Genomic DNA, 20,317 nt, shown 5'->3' on the forward strand with positions numbered 1-20,317 from the left:
CTCTAGATTTATCATTTTATGTCTTTATGGGAGGGACAGGCCTGACATTGGCTAGGTCTCTCTAGACAGGAAGAGAATCCATACATTGATAAACACAAGCTCAGTGCTTCATTTAACAACAGGTAAAAAGCCTCGGGGAAGTCAATTCAGATTACTGGCAGCATAAAGAAAATAAGCCTGGTTTATTTAATATCCCGAGAGAGTAAATACATGCAGCCCAACAGCATTTTTCCCAATATATAACTTTATTTAAAATATTGTTACAATTTATAACTCTACACAACATTTTCAAAGCTTTGTTCCTTTTTCTTATATTGGTTAGTAAACCTCTGTTTTTTCTTTTTTAAGATATAAAACTCCATTTTGCTGCCTAGTTCAGCATCAAGTGTTAATTGTCTTTAGACACTTAGTAAATGTGAGACCAGTTGTCTTTTAAATAACTTGTTTCATTGTGTGGTTAGCTAATTCTCCATACAGCTGCTCCCCACAACATTAATGACAGACAGTGGCTCTTGCATTGGACACTGTCATTTACTAATTTTTATAATTTCTGCTTAAATAAATAAACGTTTTGATTGGAGAAAAAAAAAAAAAAAACGAGTGCATTTTGTCCAAAGGATATTCTTTTCTTTTAAAACACCTATTTACAGATTATGCTGAAGACAGACAAACAAGGTTTTTAATTAATGCTGTTGTCTACTTGCTATGGAGAAGCCCTGTGTTTAAAAGTAATGAACAGAAATTAATTACACAAAAGGCAAACACTTTTTAAACAGCACTTACATCCACCCTTCATGTTCATAGGTAGGGCATGTCAGTTGAAATGGAAAAGCCAGCAGCTGGTGCCCTCTGAACCAGATGTGCATTCCAGAGGTTGATGAACTTCAATAGTTTACAGAAAACCGCTGATGATAAGACTAATGTAGCAGCTCTGACTTAACAGTGTCAAAGCAAAGAGGCCGACTGAGAGGCCTTATCAAAAATCACTTCAAACACTCAAGTCTGACTTTTGTAAAATGCTGAAGAAGTCATACAGAAAATATCTGAAACGATATTAACCACTGAATGCTATGGCAATCGATGCTGATTTGGTACACAAGTCTCAGAAAACTGATGTGTTACTATAGTAACTGCATCCATTAAATGATCATTTCTGTGGTATTTGTGAAGAACAAACTTTCTGTGGCTCATGTGCGGTCCACACATGCAGAAATGTTTTTTTTTTTATTCTACTGCCACTGTGTTTGTTGCACAATCCAGCATTATTCTTTTTTTTTTTATCTCTAAGGTCCTGTGTGAAACTTAATCCTCTTTTCGTAAATAAGTCATTTACCTACAAGCCCATGCTTTCCAGCATGTCATCACAGGCCCATAGCACAGCATACACAGACAAGCAAAAACACAAACCAAACACAGGCCAACCGTACAAAGACGCGCTTCTTAACATTCCCGTCATCCCTCTGCTTTCACCTAAACGCTGTGTCTATGACATAAATGTCACTGATGACCAAAACGGACAACAATTGACGGTACGCACAACTGCCTCTGACTGACACTGAGCGTATGATGGCACCTGGCGTAGACGAGACAAACCAAAACACACAAACACAAAACAAAAAGACAGCAGCTTTCTAAACGCCTATTCACAGCAGCACAAGCCACAGGGACATAGAACAAACATCAAACAGTAAAAAACACTGCTTTGAATACATTATTGGGAGGAGTGAGTCAGTTGGCTGACAGGAATAAAAGGAACAGAGGCTGCACTGAGCGTGTTGAGCCAACGTGGTGCTGCCACGGCAACCACATCCACCTATGATGATGGGAGACCAACCTGGAGAGAGTAAGAGCAGAGGACAGACATGCCAACACACACAATCACATAACCCCCATCTGCCTCTCCCTCTACATCAACAACAAAAAAAACCAAAACATCATGGTTGAACAGCTCCAATTCTTATGTCATCCATCTCTAAATTGGCTATTACTTTGGCTGTCAAAATGACCATCCAGGAATCTTCACATTGCTGTGTCTTTCTCTATCCAGCGATCTCTGCTGTGTGTGTAAGACACATCATGCTGCTACAGTGTGGTATGTATTGCTATAGGCTGTTGAGTAAGTGAGACCTGCCCTCAGAGGCAACAACTGGAGCAACAAACTATCTTGTGATGTTGCACTAACCATTTTTGTCAAACTATAAATACAGAGAAGGACGGAGATATGGATATGTGTGTGTGTGTGTGTTAGGCTGAGAGACGATGAGCGATTGTGAATGTTTGCTAGACAATAGGAGACGCCTCTCATTTGTCTCCATCTGTCTGGCGTCCCCGCTGTCACACAGAGACAAAAACCCATCTTCATTTTGTGGATCTCACACTGACAGCTCATCAGAAACATCTAATCAGAGCCTAAAAGCTTATCAGCAATGTCAATGATAAACACAGAGGACACACATACACACTCTGTTGTAACTGACTGAAATCAACATAATACAACTGTAAAAACAAATCCTTAAAGTTAAACTTGTGCTCTAATAGTGCGGGTGATTAGAAAATAAACATCTTCCATTTCTGTTTTTTCCGTTGCTGCCAGAAAGTGAGTGAAGGACGAGAATGAGTAGGTTGAATCGTCTGAGATAAAGTACGAGCCCTTAGGAGGGATAAACAAAACTCTGTAGCATTCAGTTCAAATGACTACATTGACAAACAATGTCTTAATTCAGATGCTATTTTTTTTTTAAAATCAACATTTAAACTTGCATTTTACTCACTTAATGAGAATTGTTTTTAAGCTGAAGTCTACAGAGAAAAAGAAGAACACAAACACACGTCATTTTGTGACAAGCTTGAAAACAAACAACAAATCGTGTAAATCGTAGTAATCGGTCCTATAATCATGACATGTGCTCACACACAACTAATACTGTATCCATGTAGGTGCAGTAAGAGGCAGGCAGCTGCCTGCATTGCTACGTATGCTGATGGCTGTGGATGCAGTCACACCACTTCCTACACCATCTACACACACACACGCGCACATACGCACGCGCACACACACACACACACACACACACACACGCCTGTCCTCCTAAGGTGGTAAATGGACAGACTGTGGAGTGATACTTTTAGGTGAGTTACACATCCCAAGGGATCAGTCTTTAAGACTCTGAGTAGATTTCTATTTCTGCTCAAAGCCTCCAACTAAATCTGTCTTGCACTCTGCTGCTCCCTGCTGCCTGTTTACAAAACTGCAGCTCAACAGCCCCATCCTTATATTCACAATTCACTGTTCATGTTCCCTGTGTAGAACATGAGAAAAATATGCATCAGTGCTTTGTTCAGGACGCCATCTCTGCACAAAGCTGAGAATGAGAAAGCCTCTTCCTTTCAACTTCCAAGCTCTGCAAAATCACCACAGTAAAACACTTCAGAGAGGAATATATACCCAAGTGACATTAATGGCCAACTGCCAACAGACAGCGTTACTGAAATACTGTGGGTTAGACCAGAAGACAATGGAGATTAGTTAGAGCAGCTCGAACGCAGTTCAGTTAGTGTTTCATTGTGTTAGATCAAGAAACCAATTATTATAGGTCTTATATTAATTTATATTTCATCAGAAGTAAGATTGTTAAACATACACATAATTATGAACATGTCCCCTCACATCAGTTTTCTGTTAGTTACATTTGTGTCACGTATGTTTTCTGACAAAGACAGAATATTTCTGACTTGATAGATAGAAAACATAATTTTTGTGTTAATGTCCACCATCAGTGTCAAGCGTTTCTTTGCTTTTCTTCTTTATCATTTACTGTGACATGAAAAACCACATTTTTCTGTATCCCTCCCTTCTTATTTTCCATCATCCTCCATCCGCTTGGGGCCGAGCCAATCATCACAATCCCATCCTGGATGTCAGTTCCTTTGTCACGTGACGTTTCATTAAGGTGCTCCCTTTGCGCAAATAGTGTTGCAGAGTTGTAGTAACCCTGACCTCACCCACCACATGCACGCGTTACCTTTTGATCATTGGCGAGAATTTTCTTGTGTCCTGCCCAAATTGCAGGAGGGATACATGGAGGAAAACAACAGACACACTATGAAGATCTAGTAAATGACATAAAAGTTGACATTTGCTTATTTTCCTTCATTCCTCTTCTTTCTGTGTGTATCCCTGGGTTAGGTTAAATGTATCTATTCCAATTTCCCAAATTTGTCACTTCCAGTTCGTTTTCGGGGCATGGATCGCCTCAGTCTGTCACTCAGTTCTGTATTTGTTGATGGGCGTTCTCTGGGGGTGGCTGTGATGATGGCAAGTGAACCAGTTCTAGTTTAAGTGATAATGGTTTTAGGAAGTTGCAATCTCCCCCCCTAGGTGGCGCCATCCCTTCTGCTGTGTCTCCAGAGGAGGCAGATACTCTGGAACACAGAGAGACAGTTCACAAGACAAGTCTGAATGACTGGCTTTTTCCGCGTGTCATGTGACTTTCGAAAACGCTGCAACAACAGAGATGTCAGTGCGTCTGAGCAGCGGTGGCATTGAGGCCAGTTTTTAACTGTCCCTCTGCTGAAGCCCTCATACTATATCTGGGTGTTTCTCACTTATCTCAGCATCTCAGTCCTCTGCTCAGTGTCTGTTCCTGTAACTTAAAAGGTTTGTCCCTTATCCTCTTGCCTTGCAGTTGCTTGTCCACACAGTAATTTTGTATTGCTGGTCATGTGCTGTCTCACATGGGTAATACGTTTCAGCTTCTCCCTTATGTGTCTCTATCTCCAAGACACAGACATGTCTATACTGTCTCCTTGTTCCACTGTATGCACAAATACAACAGTGTGCCTTACTCTGATAATCAGATAATACTGAAGGAGAACCTACTCTTTTTTAAGTTTCTAAGTATGTTGTAAGGATCTAGCGAATTGTTTATAAAATGCAGCCTTTGCAATTTTCCCTCCACTTTGTTCAGTTTCTTAAAAATGCAATACAAGCTGCCACAAAGATATAATAAACTATACAAAGTTTATAAAAGCACATTTTCTAGGAATAGATGTTATTTTATATCACTGAACTAATGTTCCTCGTGATTTTTTTATACAACTTTTATACAACTTCGGCCCTTGCCCTTTTAGCTTTAGCCAGACATGCATAATTCATATTGGCTGATGGGCACCATCGTTCAAAGCCCACCTCAGTTGCATTTCTGAATACATATCTATAAATTATAAAAAGCTCTTTTTATGCCCCCTGGGTGAAACATTATCACAATATCTGTTTGTATTCAGGCCAATAAAACTAACTGGAGTTGCTGCTTACCATTGTTACTGCAGTTTTTGTTGTCTTTGTCAGACGCTTCTTCCTCAACCTGGCAGCAAAGAAATAATTAAGCAGGAAATACACAATTAATAACTTTAAACAAAAGTTTGAAGAAAGCATGTGAGTAGCTTATTGAATGAATAATAAAAAAAATAGTTTAGAAAAAACAAAACAAAACAAAACATCTAACTTGGCAATGAGTCATGTGGTTCTCGGAATGGGAAAGGAGTGGTCCTTACCTGTTTCCTCCACTTCAGCTCACAAAAGACCCGCTCAAAACACTCATGCATATAGTTAAACTAAGAGGGGAAAAAAAGCAAAAACAATTGTTATATACATTTTTTATATTCTACAACCAGCCTGCAAAGTCACAGACACAAGTTAAGTTTTTATCAGTCGCTTTTGCTTCTTCTTTTTCTTGTGAAGTAAATGTGCTGAATATGTAAGTGTATAAGCATAACAGAAAAACAAATGGTGCAGGGGTGTGTACACTCACATATGGAGTGAAGATCTTGACCCAGCGAGGTTTCTTCTCTCCTCTAGCATATTCAAAGCAGAAAGCCATTCCCTCTTCGTCAGTATCCCAGCGCTGCATCTCCCCCCACTCAAAAACTATCACCTGGTTCTGAATTAGAGAAAGAGGTGAGAATATGTAAACCTTGTGCATACACACAGCGTTTTTTTTTAAGTTTATTAAATTTTCTTTATTTCTGCATAAATATGACAACAACAAAACAACAAAAAAGACGTGTTGATCCTCACCATGCTGAAAAGGGATAGAAAAGTATTTTCTAAAAAGTATGTATTCTATCGGTGGAGGCAAGAGTGGTTGAACGACAAAAATCATACCAAGAGCAACATGTGCAATCACAATGAAGTCACAAGAAACCCCAGGGGACAACAAACTAAAGACATCTCTTGCAGTGGTTAATATCAATGTGCACTGGTTCACCATTCAGTCAACATTAAACGACAATGGTGATCATGAAAGATAGCAACGAGGAAGCTGCTACTCTCAAAAGAAGCAATTCTTGGCTTGTCTACAGCTAAAGGCCATGTGGATAAATCAGAAATCTACTAAAAGGGATTGTGTTAGTATATATTTAATGTTTTAGATTGGCTGAGAGAAAGTCCTGATCTTAATCGTAAACAAATGCTGTGGAACAACTGAAGCAGGAAGTTCATATAAGACAGGCAACAACGTTCTTAGGTGTGAAGCCTTGAAGGGGGAATAAGCTAAAAGTCCAAAGGATGTGCAGGGCTGGTTAACTGTTACCATAAACATTCAGTCAAAGTTAGTGCTGCAAAAATGGGTTCACTTGTTACTGAAGGTTCATGTACTTTTTCGACACATAAATATCTATGTTGTGATCATAATCCACAACAAATAAATATGTGTGATTTATTTCCTCATTCGGTTAAATCGGACTTATTACGTAATATTAAACTTTCTACGACCACTGTAGCCGTATATGTTTAGCCTAACAAAAGTTTGAATCACAATTCAATATTTGACTAATCTGTTTGAGAAAATAGAGAAATTATTTTTATTATAAAAGACAGAGTCGGTTTGTATATCTATGAAATTTTCACCACAATAAATGATTGCTTAGACTGGTCCAATTCTTTTAAATAGGAATAAGGTGTATCATTCATTTGCATTGTGCTATGTCACTTTTTCCTCAAACTAGCACAAGCACACACTCACCTCCAATGTGCCGTCCTCAGTGCAAGCGTGCAGCTTGAAGTGATGGATGCTGATAGCTGTAATGACGTGTCCCTTCCTCCTGGAGTCACAGGAGCAGTGGGGGAAGGCCACCTCATTGTAACCCTCACATGTTCGCAATAGGCTCAGGTACTAAAAGAAAAGCATTATACAGCACATACATCAGTCACTATAACTTAATTACGGTCAAAACATCAGTTTTATTTGTCCAAATACTTTGTACTCCCAACTACATTACTGTTGTATCTAAAGGCAGTGCAAATCTAGACTTAAAAGATTAACTACACCATCGCATTCTGTTAGAAGCCTCGCAATATATTTAAAAATTCAACAAAGCAGTGAGAACACAGTATCAAAGTTAACAGTCACAAGAAGATAGTGTCAAACTTTTCACCGATGAAACAGAGAGTCAGTTGGAGATTTGATGGTCACTACAAGCACACAAATGGCTCTTTGAGATAGTCAATGTGTGGATATCAGTGGTGCCAGGTTAACAGTTTACAGATGAGACACTCGCTGGTGTGTGTTTGTGGGGGAGTGTCAGTAAGTAGCTGTGGCCCCGCTGTTAACCACAGTTAACATTACTGTCCATAAGTCCTAAATGTCTTCTTAAGCCATGATTACAGCTCATGCAGAAGAACAGAAACTTTCAGACACATGAATTTAGGTCATAAAACATCATACTATAGATGCTCCGAATGCAGTTTCCTTTTCTTTTTTATTTCTTAAAATAATCTCTGTCAATATCCTTTCTTTTAAAGACTATGATTGACAGCATTAGTTTCTCCCCCTGGTTGTTTTTAGTCACAGGATCATTTGTAACTGTTGGATCACTGAAGTGTAAATAAATGATCATCTAAAGTTGTGCCTTAAAGCTTGTAAATGTAATGCTTAGCGGCTGCATAGCTATGAATGTAGTTTGAATCCACAAAGGAGCCGTCACATTCACATGCACAAGTCACTTTCAGTTAATCATTAATCTAAACACAGTGGCTTTATCTCTGTTTATACCATACAGGGCTGTATTGTGAAGTGTGAAAAAGTCTTCGACTCTTCAGCCCTTTCTTATTTGGTAACATTTTGGTGATGGCTCTGGTCAGCAGGCAAAAAGTGTAGTCATCCTAATCCCCTCCCCGAACAAAGACTGATCTGTGAGACTGACCGTGGCCATTTTGCGCTGTTCTGCCAGTTTCTGCAGCTGGTAGGATTTGTCCTCTGTTTTTATGAATCCCTTCTTCACATCATCCAAAGCCTGGACAGATAAGAGGTAGGGTTAATAGGGAGTCACGATAGTATGTAAAGATACAACATTATTCATTTGAGGTTAGAGAACAAAAATGATTATTCATTTAAAACACTGAGCAAGAACAAAGTCTGCTCTTGTGTACATTTGAAAAGGGGTGTTAATATTAAATATGTGAGTGTGAAATGTGTAAAGGAGGTTGTTCAAAGTGGTAAAACTAAAGAGAACTATCACATGACTTTTCAGTTGTCATGAAGTTTGAGGAGCTCAGTGTCCAGCTGTCTGGTCTCATAACATCATTTGCAATCATAGCAGACAGATGTTTTCAGCTGTAAAAGCTGCTGCTAATAATAATAATAATAATAATAATAATAATAATAATAATAATAATAATAATAATAATAATAATAATAATAATAATAATAATAATGATATTATTGCATTGCTGAAAAAAAAAATTCTTGAGAGTTTTGGAAATAACAACAATGACAACTGTGGTTGTAGCCGTTTACACCAATCAGTGGCTAGCAGTAGCGTTTTTAACATCTTTTGGCATCACCTCAGCTGGCTTACAACCTTAGTGTCACATAAAAAAGTACCAGCTACCATCCACAACTTTTGCCTGATGGAAATCCAAAATATCTGAGTAAAGTTGATACCATGTGGTAGAAAAGAGCTTTACGCCATGTGGTCAGAGCAATTAGAAACAGTTAGCAACTGGTGAAAATAGTGGAGCATTTAGCAGCTAAAGAGCCAGATTTCCTTCTGGAGCTGGCAGTTACCAAAACCAGCACTGAAAGATATCCCGTGTTGTTGTTCACAGCTTGCTTCCACTGCTGCTAAGTGCTAGTTATTGCACTGAAGAAGATACTTGGATGAGTAGCATTTCAATCTAACAAGAAGTTGCCATGACTCAACTTCCACATAGTTATTGCACGTTTTGCTATTCTGGAAAGTTTGTTTTCTTGCTTGTCAGTAGTACAAGCACTGAGAAATGCTGACTTTTCTAGTAGATTTTACTTTATTGGGTCACTGCTGAACCTCACATGCCTGTAATGTTTCAGTTAGTGACCTTTGCTAGGCAGAGGACAGCCTGTAGGATGATTCTGCTGCTATGGCTATTTTTAGTTCATTGGCATGGAGGCCAATGTAAATAAACTGGTTCACACTTTAAACATAAAAAAAACTATAAATGAGGTTCAGGAAAAAGAAGCAGAGGATTATAGTAAATTTCCATGATTATGGCTAGAAATTATCTATGACCAAAAATGATGAAAGCTCAAAATGTCAGAAACAAACATTCAAGACCTTCAGAGAAAACCCCAGAACATCACACTCTGTGCCAAGTTCCCATGAATAAATGTAAAAAATAAAGTTGGATTTGATTATTATTGAAAAAATATATATTTATATTATTACCTGGTGAAAGCAGTAGTGTAGTGCAAGTGGGTTGTCTCTTAGTAATTCTTCCTCCTGAAAGCTGAACAACCATTTGCGGAGTGCCAAGCATGTCCCTGGCACTGCCGATGTGTAGTTTTGCACATAAAGCTTGTGAGGAAATTCATTAGGCGCCAGCTTCCGTACTGCAACAAAAATTGAAAGAAAGGTGCACACACCCCGAGACACAATGAATGTAACTCATCAGTGGGACAACACAAGTCTTTAGTTCAAAAATAGTGGTCACACAATGATTTTGCCCCAGGCTTTTAAATTTAACACAAATGTATGTGAAATGGTTTACAAAGTTTCTCTGTGAAACACTCAAACATAAACAGTTCTTACCAAAGGTGTGGTTGATGACTTCAAAAAGGGCAAAGTAGCTTGCCATAATACTGTCCATTCCAACCTTCATCACTAACGCCTACGGGAAGAAAATTACAGAATCAGTAATGTAATATGTTTAAACCTAACAGGTGTGTTTTATAAATTCGGTCTTACAGGTTTTCTTTGAGCATAAATGTTATTTCTAAACATATAAAAATTAGTCATGCATTTACCACCATAATTCAAGCAAAGGACTGAATGCAAAGCCCAGTTCAGAAAACAAGCAAGCAACAGTAAAACTATTTATTTGCATCTGCAGATACATTGTCCATCCAAAAACAAGTTAACCCTAACTGTCAAATCTGTGGGGGCAGTGCTATGATCTGGCGTTGCTGCAGTTGGTCAGGTCTAGGTTCAGCAACATTATGTGTTCAAAGAATGAGGTCAATGACCAGGTTATTCCATCAATGGGCATATTCCAAGATGACAATGTCAGGATTAATCGGGCTCAAATTGTATAAGAGTGATTTAGGGGGCACGACACATCAGAGACAGAGTCCAGACCCTAACCCCCATGAAAATCTATGAGATGCGCTGGAGGAGACTTTGCGCAGCGGTCTGACTCTCTCATCATTAACACAAGATCTTGGCAAAAAATGAATGCAACTCTGGACGTGAATAAAATGTTGTGACATTGCAGAAGCTTATTGAAACTATGCCACGGTGAATGTGTGCCATAATCAAAGCTAAAGGCGGTCTAACAAAATATTAGAGTGTGTGACTTTTTTTTTTTTTTGGTGGGCAGAGTATTATTTAGTCTCACCTGGTAAACCTGGTCTGTGGTACTGTTCTTGCGGACTCTGACCGAGATAGTGGTCTTGTCTGGCAGTGCTATCCGCAGTTCTACATCTGTCACTCCATTGTAGTTCTGTGAAGCGAAGCACAACATAACAAGAACGGTTGGAGAGCTGAAATAACTTGTGAAGTTTAACAGGGATATGTGCCTGCAAGAGTGTGCATGCAAGTGCAGCTTTCAGCAAAAAAACGAAACCACAGCTACAACCACATCTGCAAGAGGCAGGGCTGCAGTTATGCTGTCAATTATTCTAGTATTTAAGCATTCTACTAATCATTCCATGTACAAATTAGACAAATCACCTAAAATAAACAACTAATTGGCTTTCTTTAACAAAAAAATACATTTTTTCTTTTCTTAAATTGCACAAAGTAATAGTGTCAATATTCTACTACACGCCACAGTACTACATGCCACATTGCTCAGCACTAATACCTATCCATGCAAAATACAGCAAACTGTATATAAATATATGGATTAAACAAAGCCCTGATGAAAAGAATTTGCCTCAAGGATTTTTAGTAATCCAGTTATTTGAGTTACTTGAGGAATTGTTTCAGCCCTGGTAATCCTCTTAATTGTGTTTCTTTAAGTATGGAATTAAATCAGTAATACTGAATTTAATTTGCTGAGGTAATTTCTCACTCTAGGAAGGCAATGCAATAAACTATCTGATTTCCAGACTTCCAGTCAGCTACTTTCAAGCAATGAAACCTAACTGCAACAGGTGTTGTTTAAACAGGAGCAGGTCAAGAATTTGTCAAGATTTTCTTAAATAAGCTCAGTTTCCGATATTGGATACCAAGAACATCTTTCATACCACAGAATTTATAAAATACAAAATCAATTTCTTTCAAACTGGAACATCACAGAAAGTACATCAGATAGGCAAATACATACCTCATCTGATTCAGACAGAAACTCCTGCATGATGTCACTTTCCCCAATCACCCGCACAGAGCAAACTACAAATGTAGATGGAAGGAGAGAAAGAGGGAAGTCAAAGTAAATCTAAAAACTAAAACTAAAATAACATTTTACTCTTTAGGTATTTGTAGGTAATATGTACTTTGATAGAACTAAACAGCCTGAACAGCTTTTGGGCTTTGAAAACACACAGCTGTTAACATATACTAGTGACTTTTCAAATTTAGTCTACCTCGCTCAAGATATTCCTCCAAGCCTCTACGACGAGCATCCAATTGCTGTTCAGACAAGGAGAAGGGCCATTTCCCGGGAAGCTTTGGGAAGTTGAAGTTGGAAAACTCCCTCTTAAGGTTCTGGTGGAGGATGGCAAACTCCCGGTACCGCTTTGAGCAGAGCTGCCTACCCGACATGTACACATTGTACACCTATGGCCATTAAACAAAATCAGAACAGAATTAGAGAAGCCACACGAGGCTGTTTTGAGGAAGAAAAAAGGGTCATTCGTCCAGTCTGCACTTACCACAAACCTCTCGGAGTGCTGTTCTACATGTTTGTATGTGGGAATAGAAATGGGCACAGCCTGCTTGTCACTGTAGTCGTAGTTGGGTTGGACATCCTCCCCTCCTTCCAATCCATCAGCCTCTTGAGGTGGAACAGATAGCACAGTCAGAACCAGCTCTTTTTCCCCTGCACGGATCAGGTCCACTACTTGTTTATGGGTGGCACCTTCCACACTCACCCCATTACTGGAGAAAAAGTGACAGAAAGAGGAGGATGGAGGAAAGGGTAGGGAAAAGTAAACAAAGAATTAGAAAACTTTTATGCACACATATTTCACATGATCAATAAATGTTTCAAAATTACATTTCAGTGTCATTTCACTTTCTAGAAATCGTCTGCCATACTAGTAATGCACAGCACAGCACTTTTGAAAACATCTCCACAAACAGATTTCAATACCCTAATCAAATATGGACCTGATATGGGTAGTTTGTTTTTACTGCATTTAAAATCCTGTGAATAATCAGTTTCATGTAAGGTAAAATGAAACCAGGCTGTGGCGCAAAAACCGAGTTGTCAGCTTGCCGTGACTGAATGAATACAACTGGTAATACAAACATTTTACGGCTTAATAAATTAGGTTTAAATAATAAATAAGGTTAGGTTTCCTAAAAATAACAATGACATGACAAGCTCAGTTATGCAGTGCATATTTATACCATTTTGTTATACGCTATAAATATGCTTCCTGTACATTGTTCTGTTATAATGTGTGATAAGTCAGCACATTTTGCCCTTCATGGACAAAGACAATGTTGGGAGTGCTAAGTAACCAGGTCGGGTCTAATGTCTCCTTTCCATTTAGTGTTGAGACACCTCCCTTTTTGGCTTGGCTGAGGCCAGATGGCACCAGCATCAGGTGTCTCTGCTAATCTTCCTATGAGAAACAGCATGACATGAAAAGAGCAAGCAAGAGTGTGAGCATTCAGTAGGTCCATGCAATGTGTTATGTTCACATGAGACTGAGTGAAAAAAACCTTAGGAATAATTTAGTGAAAATAAAAATACTACCTGTATTGTGTAAATTTTGTGTTGCTTTGCTGAATAGTTAAACTTGTGCTAAGCGGTGACCAAAAAGATTTAACTAAAGGGAGATGTTTTGGTATCAACACAACTGGGATCCCGTTATTCTCTTGTTAGACAAAACAGAAATACAGCAGTGCCAGAAAGGTGCCTCAGTTAGGTGTTAGCAACAAATGAACTGGTACCTTAAATTAGTCTAGAATATAAATTAAACCAATTTAAAAATAAAGTAGGAATATTGTGTCTGATAAGCTAAAACAGAGCAAAAGAAAAAAATTTATATCAAATAGTCATATGCAAGCAGACCTCAACGGAAAGATAATGGTTATTTTTTTAATGAATAAATATCTGAATATTTTATCAAATCTAAAGAGTGCAGATTTTTTTTGTTTACCTTTTCTGATTTATAAGACTTAAATTAAATATTGCTATATGACACGATTTACAAGATTACCGTTTTAAGTTTTTGTGAAATGGTCAAGCTGGTTAATAAGTCACATGATTGGTATTGCTCTTGTCATATGACCACAGGGAGATTTAGCTGCTATAATGGAGAAAACACAGGTTGGGTTAAACCTTTCCGATAAATCAGCAAGTAACCGTAGGTCCAGAGTTCCTTATTTTTTGTTTCCCTTCTCTTTTATGTGAAGAGTAGTAAAGTCAGTAGCTATGAAGTCAGTACTATCACACAAACACATAATTTCACAGCCCAAACTTTAAAGATTATGCTCAAGATTATGATCGAACATACTCACTGACTCAGAAACATTTAGAACTGTAGTATTGTATATCCCTTTCCAGCATTTACCTCGTGTTAGGGTCAAAGTTTACATTCGTGTCGAGTGAGTCACTGATAATATGCATAGAAGTACGACCGAATGCAGTCATGGAGGCAGAGGGTATTATAAACCTGTCTGTATATTTGAATTAAATACACTATGTGGGGACATTTTTTCTATTTAAATCAGCTGTTACACATCTGTTATTGCAGTAATTTAATCAACATCTCTTCTAACTGACTGACAGTTCACTTGACACCAACAAAGTCTGGCCAAAGAAACCCACTTGTTCAAGGAGTCTCCAGGATCTGGCCACATATATCAAAACCATTCAAGGACACTGGTATTGATAAAAGACGAAAACAGCAAACAGCATATACAGTGTCTCATGTAAACAGCAGGAATACTCAAGCTCCTCTGTCTCAAGACAACAAGCCTTCACATCTCACTGTGTGATGTTTAATTTGAGTGACAGCACTGTCAGCCACTGTCTTCGGGCAGGGTCGAAATGCACATCCACACTACTTTGTGTACAATAATGCAATGTCAACAAGGCTGTCATTAAAATTCCTTCCTTGCAACTGTTATGCTGAAACAGTCACTGCGCCAAGGGCTAGCTAAACAAGATGTCAGCTACCTGACTCGCTAGCTAGCTAAAGCTAATCAACATGCACAGGCTGTTCAACTTATGTAAGCTGGTTAGCTTTCGCTGGTTAGCTAGCCAGCAGCGTTAGCTTGGGGAAGCTACAGGGGCAAATGTTTAATTAGCTAAGTACAGATTGTCGTAAACTTCACAAATAACTCATTAGCTGTGCTTTTGTTGTCATAACACACAAGCGAGGTGCATTATGTCTTGAAGGTGGCTAACGTTAACACATGCTGGACACTGGATCCACACGGGCTAACCTCGACAGCTAGCCTCACTTGGTCACTCTGTGGCTCCACTGGACGGACACAAGCTGACTTACACTTCCAGGATCCTGTCACCTTTTACTATCCCGGCTCGGTCCGCCGCACCCCCGGGCAAAACCGCGCTGACATGCTGGAGAGGAGCGTACAGTTCGCCGTTGATGCTCCGGAGCTGTCCTCCTTCGCTGACTTGACCGCGAACATTAAACCCGTAGCCGGACTCCGACTTGACGATCCTCACTATCCGCGGACCTGACGACACCGTAACGGTGTTCTGACCCGGGGTGCCCACCGACGAGCACACGGCCGGACCGTTACGGGATGCTGACGGTGGAGCCGACCGAGTTTCATCGCCTTCTACATCCGCCATCTTATCCACAGGCCCTACCCCCCTCCAGAGGGTGTATTCTAGCAAATTCAAAACAACACTCGAGCTCTGTCCCCGCCGCACAGACCGACTCTGTTGTTGATAACCCGCCCCTCTTAGTGTCACAAGACACGGACTCACAACGTGACCTCCTCCCGGAGGCGTCACCGGAAGTCTGCTCCCATGTTTTCAATGCTCAATACTTCCATATATCATTTGTTAAAGGGTGATTTCAGCAGTTTTCAACTTCCTTCTTACACGTCTAGTTTGGAGAGTGCATGTATATGATTTCAGATAAAAAGGCTTCTCCAGGATCCTGGAAAAGTCACTTCAGGGTGTCTTAAAACCAAAAACCTTTGCTGAACACCACTCACTGTGACCACACACCACAATTACAGGATAATGGTAAATGCTAAAATGTAAATATAAAGTCAACTTATTGTACAACAACACCTAAAGTTTGCCGACAGTACATCATCATTCACCAACAATTTATGACTGTAATATATATATATATATTTGTTTGCATCAATAAAAGTTACAAGTTCAAAAGCTAAGGAAGTTCAGTAAACTTGTAAATAGTAATTATTAATATTAATAATTCATGCTTTATTTACAAAACCACAAGGCGCCCAGGCCCCATTACTTTTAGAGGAAATAAGGATAAATTCTAAAACATATTACAATATATATGCATATAATCCATTACATATACAGTGCTCTCATGTGTTGATGGTAAGCATCTAAAATAAACTGGGCTATGTCAGAAATCCTAGATGTAGACCTACAGTAATCTACACTTATCAGACATATCAAGCGAACTATAATTCCTATTAAGTATTTTCTAAAAAGGTTTAACTCTGAAATCATGATGAAAAAGGCTAATACATTTTTTCAACTTCATTTTCAGCCTCATTCAAATTAAAACAAAAGGCACTTTCTGTCTTCCTCAGAAACTGAATGAAACACGTTGTTTCCAAGGCTGAATACTAAATCTCAAGTGAGCACAGATAGACCTCTGGTCAGGTTTCATTTAAAATACGTTATCAATATTTAATAAACATTTATTTTTAACTCATTATAATTAAATAACTTCAAGTGATCTCTTTAATTTACTAAATGTCAAATGGATTAATTAGCCTAGTTAATTCATCAAACTAGGTTGCTACAAACATTGCTTGCTTATTTGCATATGCTTCCCAGCATGCATTTCATCTAAGTTAAAATGCGTTAGTATTTATTTTTTTATTCTTAAAAAAAGTAAGATTTACAGCTGTCCAGTTTATACATGTGCCTCACAGGAGTCAGGCGCTTTTTGAGCAAAATTAAAACAATGGAAACCATAGATTCCTACAGTATCTGTACTTAAACAGTAGTCCTCAGGGATTGTGCTGACAAATAAAGACCCTGGGCCTGTTCTAAGAATAACACTGCAACTGTTTTATATTGGTTCATGAGGTTTCATTATTATTTATAATATTGTATCTTAAAAGTGAAATTCAAGCAGATACAATGCAACGATTTGAGTTACATCTGAGTAAGCTAAAAGAAGTAAAGTATTTGACTTGTGACAATAATAAGATTGTTGCTCCAACTTGGAATATGTTGAGAACTGGAAATCTGAAAATGACTCAACCCAAACTTTGTGATTTTTAGTGTTCTTCTTTTTCTTTTCCTCACAGCGTGACTTTAACATTTTATTTGTAAGCGAAATATTGTGTTGGTTCTAAAAAAATTACAGTCTTACTTCACGTGGAATACTTTAGGGCATGTGCGCTGTTACCTCTTTGATACAACCAACATTAATGACATCCTTCCTGTTGAAACCTGCAGTTTGTTGTTCCTTTTGTGAACTTAGCTTAAAGGTTTAAGGCATAATGTGTTGTGGCAACAAAAGTAAAACCCCGAGTGTTTTGGGCAAACATCACAAGTTTCTTAAACATGTCTGAGCATCTGGCCAATTTCATTCCCCCGTTCATGCTGTAACACATAGTCCACACCTCAAGAGTTTCAAAGAAAAAAATGTTTATTTAATTTTGCATTACAATATAATGTTTGCGACTCAATTGTCATTCTTTTGTGTTAGTGCCTTTAAGTAGTGGTAAATATTCCTTCCTCAGGACAGCGGTCAAAGGACATTTCTGCATCACAGAAAGGCAGCTTTCTTTGCTGGCCCCAAGATGGCGCTCTCCTCCCTATTTCTTGCTGATGAAGTACTCATGGCACAACTGAGTGAGGCAGCACACCAGCGTGACAAACTCACCGAAGTCAACACTGTTGTCCTTGTTTCTGTCCAGGTCACTGAAGATGCGGTCTAGTGCTGCCTTGTCGTTGGCTTTCTGCAGGTGAAGAGTGTTAGTCGTTAGGTCTAGTCTAGTTCTCAACATCTCAAACACCCTCAGCAAAGTGATTTTATCCACTGATCCCTTTGGGTGTGTGGGTCAGAAAGAGAAGAGGGATCACTCACCATCAGCATCTGCCCAAATTCATTCTCAAGCAGATCTTTCAGCTCTGCCTTACTCAGGGTGCTACTGTCTCCCTCCTTGCTAGAGTATTTATCAAAGGTAGTGATGAGGAGGGTCATAGCCTGCTGAATGTTAGACATGGTGATATCTGTTTAAAGAAAAGAGATACGAAAAAAAAAGTCATTATGTCCCTGCATGCTATGATTATACATTTACAGCAGAGATTTGTTAGTGATCATTGAAAGCTGCTTTGACTCCATCTAGAGGTCAGATTGAAGTCTGTTAACTTTCAGCGATGCACGTTATAACGGATCATGTGGTACGTGTGGTAACAAAGAACATCCTTAACACCCACAACTGGAGGGAGTGGCTGCAGGGGAAGGAAATGAAGAGGAGTGTGGGCACTGTTTGGTCAAAGTATTTTTGTTTTAAGTCTGCTCCACTATTGTGCCAGTGTTGGCCAGTTGTTTTGCATTGTGTTTTTATGCAGCAGCTCCTTTTATAGATACTCACTTACATACTTTTCTCTGCTCTGTTTTGTTTTGACTTACTTCATATATATATATATATATATATATATATATATATATATATATATATATATATATATATATATATAAAACAGAGGCTCATTGTTTTTCTCTGTCTGTGTTTTTCTCTAGATTTTCCATAGAGCTGGATAAAAATAAACCTCCATCATTAGTCTCTAAAGAACTAGCCGAGTCACGTAAGCCATCGTTATGGAAACTGTTTAATCTCTCCAGATAATTCAGCTGAACTTGTTTGCATCAGTGTTGTCGGATGTCCGTTCTCTTGACTCTCTACACTGAAAAGTGTTTTTGTCTCCTTAGACCCTAGAGAGTTTGTTCTGGTGGCATTTTGACTCACACAGTGCTGCTCCCTCTCTGGGGTGTGGTAGACTAAGGAAACTGTGGCATCAGAGGGGTTGTAAACAGATGGGAATGCGGAGGTAGAGAATGCACGTATCATATTACTGTTCAGTTCTTTCATTTGGTTGCAATAAAAAGTAAAAGTTGGTGCCAGCATTTGAGCGTGCAATGATTCAGTAAAAGGATGTTTCAGGTTAAAGTTGAGCAAACATTGGCATTGGAACAAAATTAGCAAAGCGGTTGCATAGTTTTGCAAGTACGGAAGAAAATTCACAGTTACTTTACACTTATGAATACTAGTCACACAACACACAAAGGTTCAAATAATAACACAGAATAATATGTAGAAAGTCATTTAAACTACAGAAAACTAAACTAAACAACAACAAACAGTTTGTACTCACCAAGGCTGAGCTTTGATGAGAATAGAGAGTGACCGTGAGTCTTCGGAGGGCTGTGGTGATGGAGAAATCGATGCAGAGGATGCTTTATAAGACATACACCACACCCTTTATTCCTCCCTCCATAGTGCTCCTTTCATCTTTGACCACTCCTACCTATCCTCGGTGCCCCGTTGGTTTTCTCATTTATTCTTTGACAAACTCTAGATTTGTGTATCGTTGCTGTGAAAACCATCAGCAGATCAACAAACAAACAGACCATTAGTCATGCTGGCTGTTATAAAGTGTGATTTACAATATTTGACTGGCTGACTAATATAGTGCATTCACAACTTCTGCACTAAAAAACTGCATAAACTTTCACAAAAACTACTGCAGTCAGTGTGCCATAATCATAATAATAGCAGTTCGTTCTTTTCAAAGCAAAAATTGGATGTTTTGTACTACTTCGTGCTTGCTACGAGTACAGTATAATTAAATGTAGTCATGTAATAGTCTTAAAAAAGCTTTTTTTGACTGTGTGAATAGTTAATTACTATGTGAACTGAATCAACTTCTGTAGTGATGTAGTCACACACAGAAGCTCCTTTTATAGTTTGCATGTGTTAATCCATCTCCGTGCTACTTTTCTTTTACTCTGTTACTTTTTCTGTCCTGTTTGCTTATGGTACTGTATACCTTTTGTTTGTTTATGCTTGCTTGTGACTACATTTTTATAAAATATTTGCTTTAAAATTTTTATCCCACTCAAACGTCTGAGTTTGGGTTTACATGTTTGCAGTGGTGAAAAGAAACTGATTGGATTTACTCAAGGACAGCACTTAGTTACAGTTTTGAGGTACTTGTTTTTTTTATCCAGGGAAATATTGTATTTTATAATATAATAATAGTAGTGCATATATTAATGCATCACTTTTATAAATATACAGTAAATTTTTATGAAAATGAGGTAGTATTTTGTACACTAGAAAGTTTCAGTAGCTTTTGAATGTCTTCTACTTCTAACAAAGTACTTCTACAGCGTGCTGCCACTAATTTAAATAAAAGATCAACTTCTTCCAGCACTGTATGTCTGTCATATGCAGTATCTCT

At 38.5% G+C, this 20,317-nt stretch overlaps 2 protein-coding genes across 2 annotated transcripts; both read right to left on the bottom strand.

Annotated features, from left to right (window-relative positions):
- Positions 1-236: 236 nt before the first annotated feature.
- On the bottom strand, positions 237-15,553 carry snx27a (sorting nexin 27a). Its single transcript, XM_026348180.1, has 13 exons — positions 15,162-15,553; positions 12,351-12,576; positions 12,063-12,255; positions 11,804-11,868; positions 10,871-10,975; positions 10,066-10,144; positions 9,703-9,866; positions 8,203-8,292; positions 7,023-7,172; positions 5,811-5,939; positions 5,554-5,613; positions 5,315-5,363; positions 237-4,422 (listed from the first exon to the last, which is right to left on the bottom strand). Exons 1-13 carry the CDS (start codon positions 15,470-15,472, stop codon positions 4,352-4,354), a joined length of 1,692 nt encoding a protein of 563 aa, XP_026203965.1. The 5' UTR covers positions 15,473-15,553; the 3' UTR covers positions 237-4,351.
- Positions 15,554-17,477: 1,924 nt separating this feature from the next.
- LOC113155300 (ictacalcin-like) lies at positions 17,478-19,336 on the bottom strand. Its single transcript, XM_026349923.1, has 3 exons — positions 19,229-19,336; positions 17,937-18,082; positions 17,478-17,808 (listed from the first exon to the last, which is right to left on the bottom strand). Exons 2-3 carry the CDS (start codon positions 18,072-18,074, stop codon positions 17,665-17,667), a joined length of 282 nt encoding a protein of 93 aa, XP_026205708.1. The 5' UTR covers positions 18,075-18,082; positions 19,229-19,336; the 3' UTR covers positions 17,478-17,664.
- Positions 19,337-20,317: the final 981 nt, after the last annotated feature.

This window comes from Anabas testudineus, chromosome 11 (assembly GCF_900324465.2).
Source record: "Anabas testudineus chromosome 11, fAnaTes1.2, whole genome shotgun sequence".
NCBI classification, from domain to species: domain Eukaryota; kingdom Metazoa; phylum Chordata; class Actinopteri; order Anabantiformes; family Anabantidae; genus Anabas; species Anabas testudineus.